The following is a 9,463-nucleotide window of genomic DNA, read 5'->3' as shown; positions in this document are numbered from 1 at the left end:
CCTGAGGGATCAGTTCTAATTTGTGAACCTCCTAGTGCCATCAACTTGGACACCCACCCTGTGGGGTAAAAAAATAAAGCAAAAGATAGAAGTTTTAGTTCCAGCGAGTTTCCTACAGGCAAATCCCAGGAGGCTGCAGATGCAAGAAAGGTTTGAGAGGAGAAAGAATAAAGCAAGGGCCAAAGAAGTGATTTCCCGAGAGTCTAAAAAAAAAAAAAAAAAAAAGTTCATGGCGGGTTAACTTTTGCTTGGCGTGCCGAGGAGGGTTCTAGGCCGCCGGCTGCCTGCCTGCCTGCGTGCCACCCCAGTCAGCACTGCCATCGGTCCGGACCCATCGAGGGGTTGCACCGCTTCGGTTCGGATCTCGGAGCCTTCCAGTTCCCGCCCGATCCCGAATCCGGGTGGCTTTGGCCCTCCTCGCCCTCGCCCCACTGCACCAAAAGCAGGAGCAGGAGGAGAAGCTGCATCAGGAGCAGCGGCGTGGCGCATAGTGGGTGAGTCCAGAGGCCGGGCGCCGCAGGGCGGGGCGGGGTGGCCAGAGCGTTGCCCCGACGCGGCGTCCCCGGCAGCCGCCCGCCCACGTCAAGGTTTGTTTAATAATCGCCAGGGTACATAAGTGGCTGGGGCTCGCGGGCGGCGGCGGGGGAACCAGGAGGGCGCGCCGGGCAGCGGATGAGGCGCGACAGCTGCGGCCCAGGGCACCCCCCCCTGGCATCCCGAACCCTGCCCGGTCCGACCCGAAGGGGAGGATGGAAACACCAGCTGCGATCTGAGCCCCCCTGGAAGATATCCACCCTCCCGCTACACCACGCGGCGGTCCCGCGGAGGCCACTGCTTCCGCCCCTCCACGTCTGTCTCCCATAGCCGAGCCGCGTAGAAAAAGCCAGCGATGGCGGAAAACCTGAGGAGGCTGGTCTCGAACGAAACTTTACGACGGTTGCAGGACAGGATAGACTCCTGGGCCAAAGAGTACAACGTGAGTCGGGGTGGGAGGCCCCCGGGACTCGCCCCGCGGTAGATCCCCGCACAGTCCTCGCGGGGCTTTTTGGGGACAGGCGTCGGTGAGATCGCTTTGCAAAGTCCCCCTGTTTTTGACTCCTAACGGGAACCTGGGCCTTGGGCTGGGATGGCGGGAAGGAAGGGAACGTGTTCTCCGGAGCCATTTGGAGGCGCTGGGGCGGCGCTTCCTGCAGAGCGCGGGATTCCGCGGCGACCGGGCTGTTGGCGGGGCACCTGACCTACAGCGGTAACCAAGGACGCCGGCGACCTTAGCAACTGGAAAATCAGTGCCAGGTCCTGCTTGATCCTCTCCTGTTCGCCCCCAGCCAGTGGAATCCACGTTGCCCTCCACCCCAGTTTTAGTACACTCTCCTGCCTTTTCGCAAGTCTCCCACTCTGAAGGTATCCAGACGCACCAGAATGAGTTTTTATAAATATATACCTAGGAGTCATTGCTCAGAAATTAGAGAAAGGGACACCAGGTAACATTTGCGTGCTGATTAATGTGGCAATTGAGGCCAGAGTTTCCACAACAAAGCAGATTTCAGGAGGGCTTTTGTAAGAAGCCAATATTCTATCATCATATCCATGCACTGTTCAAATCTCATGAATCCCTACTTCCACTCTGGCTCCCTGTAATCAACCCCACCTTGCCCCCCATCCCCCAAATAGAATTCAGAGTGCTGGAAACGCCTCCCATTCGGGGTCTGTCTGCCTTAAATAGGAGGTTCCCCTCTTACATAGCAAGTAGAGCCATCAGGCAGAAAAAAGATGCTAACTGGAATTTAAGTAAGTAGAGGGTGAAGAATGGCTTGGAAATCTGCTGGTCCCTGTGAATTCAGTCTTTAGAGTGGTGAGGGGAAGCTAGTTGAAATGATTTTATGAGAACAGAGAAACAATTTGCTACCAAGACAGAAAACTGTAACACACAATGGCACTTCTGAGTACTTACAGGATATTTCTAAAACAATAATTTAATTTGTTCCACCAAATGCTAGTGCCATTTGTGTTAAGCACTGTGAAAAAAAATGCTTTTTAAAATTTCAGAGTTAAGGCCACAGGGCAATAAAAAAAAGGTAAATACATACATTAGGATTTGTTACTCTCAATTTTCTGAGACTAGGTAGCAAGCAGTTACTTTAAAAAGTGGTGGAGAGAACCCAGGTCCTTTGTGATTAAAAAAAAAAAAAAAGGTGATTTTTATTTTTCCTGAATTCTTGGTGAAGGAATGTCCAGTGCTGGTTCTTTAAAAGGGAGCAAAGAGAGAACCTACTAGACACTAGAAGGAAAAGCTCTAGTTGTTCTCTGAGCCACCTTCCACTTCAGAAGCCCTGATTAAAGGGTGAACCAGAAGCCCAAGGGACTCCTGAGAAGGCAGCGCTCAGAAAGAATCTGATCTAAATGAAAAAAAAAAAAAAACAACAAACAAACATACAAACAACAACAACAAAAAACAATTGTGAGATGAGGAATGGAACTTTATGTATCATCTAGTCCAATCCTTTCCATGGTACAGATCAAGCACCCTAACCCAGACACATTAAGTAAACTGCCCCTGGGTTATTTGGCAAGTTCTATTCAAAGCCTTTTTTTCTGCCTGATGGCTCTACTTGCTATGTAAGAGGGGAACCTCCTATTTAAGGGGAACCTCCTATTTAACCTCCCTATTTAATGGGAGGTGTTTCCAGCACTCTGAATTCTATTTTGGGGATGGGGGGCAAGATGGGGTTGATTACAGGGAGCCAGAGTGGAAGCAGGGATTAATGAGATTTGAACAGTGCATGGATATGATGATAGAATATTGACTTCTTATAAAAGTCCTCCTGAAATCTGCTTTGTTGTGGAAACTCTGGCCTCAATTGCCACACTATTCATTTCATCTCTTACTCATGTGCTGATGAATTGCGTATCTGTGTTTGGGGCTTGTTCTCATCTGAGCTCTCACTTCTTTGATTGCCCATGGACATTTTAAATGGTGAGTACTATTGTCATGTTGAAATCAAATCAGCCTAAAATTGAATTTAGCTTCTCCCACACCCCACACACAGATCTCCTTCCTAACTTAGTCTTCATCATGATGCACTCTGCACCCTTTTCACCGTCAGGATCTGTTGGTCCAGCCTCAGAATTCATACAGACTCTGAACATTTTTCACCTCCTCCATTGCTACCACCCTGGACTATTGCAAAAAACAGTAACCCAAAGTGATTCTTCTGAATGTTAAGTCGGATCAAGTTACTTTTCTTTGTCAAGATTCTTCAAACTTCCTATTTCACTTGGAATAAAAGCTCAGTTCTAATGGACTTTGAAGTTCTACACAATTGTGGAGCAACTATTAGGTGCTAAGCATTGTTCTAAGTGTTGGGAAATACATTCTCTACAACCCATATACAGACATACTGATAAAAGGGGGTACTACTGTATATGTTATTAGACAGTAAATTCTTTAAACATGTAATTTTCTGCTTTATAGTCGTGTGTGTGTGTGTGTATTTGTGTGTGTGTATAATTTGCCTTTTAATCTTATGACAACTAAGTTTTCTGGGCCCAGGGAAAACTACTTGCCTTTGTGTGTGTGTGTGTGTGTATGTGTGTGTGTGTGTGTGTGTGTGTGTGTGTGTGTGTGTGTACTGGGGATTGAACTCAGGGGCACTCAACCACTGAGCCACATCCTCTTTTTTGTATTTTATTTAGAGACAGGGCCTCACTGAGTTGCTTAGGGCCTTACTGTTACTGAGGCTGGCTTTGAACTTGCGATCCTCCTGTCTCAGCTTCCCAAGCTGCTGGGATTACAGGTGTGCGACATCGCGCCCAGTCTACTTGCTTATTTTAAAAATATTTGCAGAGAAGGGGTATTTTTCAACCTCCTTAAGAGAAGCAGATACTAAAAACAGCAGCAAACATTTCTGACTCATTTTCTTTGAGTCACTGTGGTTGTATTGCCTTCGAGTAAGCCCCATTTTAAATGTTTGAGGTTTATACCTTTAAAATTTGACTTCCCCTGAAGTTCATGGACAACTGGGTTTGAACCATGTGACTTTTGGAAGTTGTTTTCTTCCTTTGTAGTTGAGTGAGCCTTTATGGTGATAGGTCCTAGAGAATTCCTTCTTGTTCACCAAGAACTGAACCAGTTATCAAAAGCCTAATATTCAACAAGTGGTGATTAAAAATGGTTACTCAGTGGGTTACATACTATTTACAATTTTTACAGTGTACCTTTATAAATACTTTTTTCAGAGCTTGTGGTGTGCTTATTAATGCTGGTTGCTGGTAATAACAATATGAGCTGCATCATTTTTTTTATGAACACAATACCTTTATTTTTATTTATTTATTTTTTATGTGGTTCTGAGGATTGAACCTAGTGCCTCACATGCACTAGGCAAGCTGTCTATCTCCGAGTGCTAGGCAAGTGCTCTATCATTCTACAACCCAGCCCAGTGAGCTGCATCTTAACAATGAACCTCCATCTGATGAAGAGGAGGAAGGAGTGGAGGCAGCATATACAGAGGCAAGGAAAACTGAAGAAGCTGACAATGGGGTGTGTGTGCTGTGATTGGTTCAAAGCTAAGTAGGAGGAGAGTTGAGGTCAGATGATAAAGCGCCCTAGGGAGAAGCTAAAAGTGTAATGCAGGAAGAGAAAAATTTGGGTCATATTTAGGAAATGTTCTCATTGTCCCATGGTGGAGAAATTCAAAACTCTAGGGAAAGTAGATGTGGTTGGGTATTACTTTAGGCAAGACATTGTATGAATCAACCTCTCATAAACTTGCTTAGCACATTTAGTGAACAAGATCATTCCAAGAATGGTCCTTAGGGATACTGCAAGAGTATAGCGCCCAAATACCCCCAATTTATCATGCAACATCTGTATGTTTTATTAACAAACTGCAAAAATCTGAAATCACCTTCTATGCAGAACTAAATTCCAATTCCCTAATTACTTCATGGAAATGTTAGCATGAGAAGAGAAATTCCCTTACCAAGTTAGCAGCTCCTGGGGTAAGTCAGCTCTGGATGGAAACTCTCCTCCCTCTGAGATGCTTTTGTTTTCCTTCGGATCCCTTTGGACTAGGGAGTTAAGCTGTGTTAGATGCTCTGAGATTTGTTATTTCAAAAAATTTTCCCCATTATAGCAGCAAATGTAATACTTAACTGTATCTTTGGTAACCCCAACTCCAAGATAGGATTGATGAGATTTCTTAAAGTAAAATAATAGACACCAAGACAGTATAGTCTAGAAATCTTGCATTATTTAATGTGTGAGTGGAGCTGTAGGAAAGGACTGGAAATACAAGACTTCCATCCACATTAGTCTCGTTTGTGTGATAGACATCTACAGGAAGAGCGGGGGGAAAGAGCATTATTAAACATCCACATATAAAAAGGAGATATTATTTGAGATTTGCCTTCTGTTTGGTTTAGAATAAACTTTGTGGTTGAAATAAGAGATCTGTGCCAAAATATGCTAGATTCCTAGTACAAAGGTTGTTGTCCGTTGCTATGGTCTGTACAAACATACTCCCTGCCTGCCTTCACCCTCCTCTTTGGGAGACATACTTCTACATTCTTGAGGAGTCAATCTGATTAGTACATTTCTAGAGAAACATTTTCTTCAATTTAAGATGCTTATCTGTTTCCTGGCCAGACCACGCCTCAGTGATGAATAGCCCCCCCCAAATCTCAGTGTCCAAGTAGAAGAGAGATTTTTCCTTCTTCTTTCATGTGGTCTGATGGCAGGTCTCTGAGGGTTATGATTCTAAAACTTGGCTTCCCCTGAAGTTCAGAGACAGCTCCATCACTGGCTTAGCTTCAGCACCTTCTGCCTAGTGGTGACAGCATCCTATTATGTGACCTCAAGGGGCTTCAGAGAAGAGCAGTGGAATCTTGCACCGTTCTTAAGTGATGCACACCACCTCTATTTGTCATCCCTTAGCCAGAGGTGCGGCCAGGCATCATTTGATGATGCAGATACGTTCTGAGAAATGCCTGACTAGGTGATTTTTGTGGTTGTGCAAACACAATAGGTTACTAGGCTGTTTAATCCCATGGGACCACCATCTTGTAAGTAGCCTGTGGTCGACTGAAACAGCATATTTTGCCACATTGTGATTAGAGTCACATTTTATAGCACGTGACTGTAGTTATGTGGCCCCAATCTAATTGTAAAGAAATGTGAGAAAGCACGCAGCATATTGAATTGGCGCTGCCTTTTCTGTCATGTTTCTAATGATCAACTTATTGCAAAATAAATTGATGAGGGACTAAGGCAGAACGCTTTATTTTTTAACAGAGGCTGTCAACTTTTTAATTTGACTTTTCTTATTTTCTCCTGAGACAAACTTTTTAATGTAAGCATTTCAAGTTTAATATTTAAGGAGAATAAATTAGTCCAATAGGACTATTCACTGCCCCTGGCTGGGTAGTGGTGTCATAATCCCCTTAGTTGACCAAGTCAGAATCCTGGCCCCTCCTTCTCCATCCCCACTTCACAAATGGATTCATTTAATCCCTGAGGATTCTGCCTGATAAATAGTTCTCAAATACCTCCCCCTTTCCCCCTTGAGCTCCTATCCACCTCCCCACACCTTTGGTACCAGAGATTGAACCCAGAGGCACTTAACCGCCAAGTCATATCCCCAACCCCTTTTAAAATGTTTTTGTTTTAAAACCTCACTAGGTTGCTGAAGCTGGCTTTGAATTTGCAATCCTTCTGCCTCAGCCTCCCACACCAAGCTCCTCTTATTTTAAGCTTCCATTATTTCTTACATATGTGGGAAAACGAGCTTCTAGGATGTGTACAGGATAGATCTCAAGAGAACTTCATTGCAAAAGAAACAATAATATCGGCAAACTCCCAGGCATAACAGCTTCATTATTCTGCTCTAACAAAGCTGAATGCTTTTACAGTCATCATGTTTACAAAAGGAGGCAGGGAGCCCATAACTGTTGTATAGAGTGTTTAAAAGAATACATTTTCTTTATGTTAATAAGGGTGGGGTTACATTCATGAATAACTTCCTCCTTTTTATTTCCTCTCACTTTTTTATCTACACAAAGTCACTTGAATTTGTTTGGTCCCACTTGTTGAAGTTCACTTCTATAATATGACATATTCCTATTGATCTTCCTGCCTTTCTGCATGCCTACTTCCAGTCAACTTTGATTCAGGTCTCCAAGGAATCATTTTTGTGGCTCTACTTGCCCACACTGGAAGTTCTCAACACAGGCAAGACACTATCCTCTAGGGCTATGTTTTAGAAACTTAACCACAGTGGTCAGTGCATTTTATTTCACCTCATAACGCACATAAACTGTTGTATTTATACAGTCAAAAGCCACATAACTACATTAGATTGCAGGTACAACTGGTGGTCCCCTACAACTTAATGAGCCAAAGAATTCCTACTACCCAGTGATATCATGGCCCATTGATCTGGTAAGCACATCACATTAATCACATGTTTGTGGAGATACTTGTTAAGAAAACTTATTGCCCTGTTAGTTGAATGGAAGTACAGTGAAACCAGAGTTTGAGAAAAAAAACTTGATTCTTTGCTTCTGCTGGTGGGTGGGGTCTGCTTGAGTGGCAGGGCTCTGCAACCAAGAAAGCCATTTAATGTTAGCAGCTAATGACAGCGGGGGATACCTGCTGGCATCAGATCTCTGAGGGTTGCAGCTGGCAAAGCTGGATTCTTCTCCACTACTATTGAGTAATGTGTTGCGGCTTTTAATGGCAGACTACGGTCTCCAGTGTCAGAGCAGACCCCAGTAGCTCACCACCAATTTCTTTCTGGGTCCTTGTCTTGCAAATTCGAAGAATGAAATCCATGGATGATAATGAAAGGCAAGAATGAAAGGAGTAGGATTTATTCAAGTGAAAAGAAAAGAGAACTCCTGCAAGGGGAGAGGGGACCTGATAGGGGTTGCCATTTAAATGTACTTGTCTAGGGGCTTATATAGGGGTAGGGGCCTTGATAAGTATCTATGCTAATCAGGCCTTGGAAAAGTACCAACTCTTTTGGACAAAAATCTATGCTAATCTATTACACTGGGAAAGTACCAACTGTATTGGTTTAGTCCATCACTTTCTAATTGGCTCTGCCCTTTTTAGACCTTGAATTTGAACTTTCCTGTAACCTCTCTTAGGGTCTGCCCCACTTTTGTTTTTACTGCTATTCTGGGACAAAGGTTTAGCTGCAGTGCTTAGAAAATTTCTACAAGTTTATCTTATGGAGGAGCTTTTACATTAAAAAAAAAACTTTAATTGGGATTCATTAACTATCCTATATTCAGTAGCACACACAATTATGTATAGAATACATTTGATAGTAATAATAAATTACTGTACTTTTTAACATTAGTTTGGAGTGTACTCCTACTTATAAAAACAGTTTACCATAAAACTGTTTGCTGTGATATTCCAGCAACATCCTCAGACACCCTACTTACCGTGACTCTTGATTGCATTGACACGACTATGTAGGTTTGTGTGAGCGTACCCTAAGATTTTCCCACAATGATGAAATTGCCTAACAACACAGGTCTCAGAACATATCACCATTGTTAAATGACTGAAAACAAGTTACACGAACAATTCTTACTTTTATTAATTATGATGTATTTTATTTTACTATTTTATGATTGGTAGTCGTCAACTGAGGCTCACTAAACTGACTTCACTACTCACTAATTTTGTGGTGCTCAATCTCGGTTGAACATGGGAAACATCTGGTGAGTTCTTAAAATAACCAAGGCCCAGTTCCCACACTGGAGCATGGAAAGCAGAATTTCTAGTGTGGTGGCCCCTCCCCAGGTTCCCCAGATGAAGACCTTCCTGTATCTTCTTGGTTCCTTACATCTTTTGAGTCTGGACTTTGAAATCCGGACTTAGTTTTATTACAACATGCATTTATTTGTGTTTATCTTAAACTATGCATTCCTTGAGGGTGAAACACTATTTCACTCACCATTGTGTCCCTAGCATCTAGCACTGGCAGGCCCCTCCATAAAGATTAGCGGAGAACATAAGTACCTGAGTGAAGCAGAGAAGAAACTGTGCCTTCTACTTCTTAAAGCCACTTTCTTCCCTGGCTTCCTAGTTCTTTTTCATTTTTCTTGCTGATTGTCATCTACTTCCTGTTTTTGTTTTATTTTTCATTCACTGGCCCTTCTCCCTCAACCCACTTCTGACATAGCAAGATGGCCCTGCAGCCTGCCCTCAGCCCTCTTCCCACCACACACCTCCCTGGTGACCTCAATGCATGTGGCTTCCACCTTCTCCCATCTGCGGAGCGCTTCCAAGCCCACATCTTCAACTCCCACCTTTCACATGAGTTCCAGACCTATCTTGCATCTGCTTTTGGTAAAGCGCCTGGGGAGAGCTAGATTCTAATGCTGGAGGCTGCGGGAATGGGTATAGGTCCCTGTTCAACCACCGTCTCTTCAAAATACTTCATTTTGT

At 43.6% G+C, this 9,463-nt stretch overlaps 1 protein-coding gene across 1 annotated transcript in view; it reads left to right on the top strand.

Annotated features, from left to right (window-relative positions):
• Positions 1-889: 889 nt before the first annotated feature.
• Spata18 (spermatogenesis associated 18) overlaps positions 890-9,463 on the top strand; it is a 34,215-nt gene continuing 25,641 nt past the window's right edge. The window contains exon 1 of the mRNA XM_026387054.2: positions 890-976. Within this exon, the coding sequence (XP_026242839.2) occupies positions 890-976 (87 nt within the window). The remainder of the gene's footprint in view (positions 977-9,463) is intronic.

This window comes from Urocitellus parryii, chromosome 10, assembly GCF_045843805.1.
Source record: "Urocitellus parryii isolate mUroPar1 chromosome 10, mUroPar1.hap1, whole genome shotgun sequence".
Classification (NCBI taxonomy): domain Eukaryota; kingdom Metazoa; phylum Chordata; class Mammalia; order Rodentia; family Sciuridae; genus Urocitellus; species Urocitellus parryii.
Note: the sequence above shows the minus strand (reverse complement) of the source record. Positions and strands in the feature narration are given on the sequence as shown.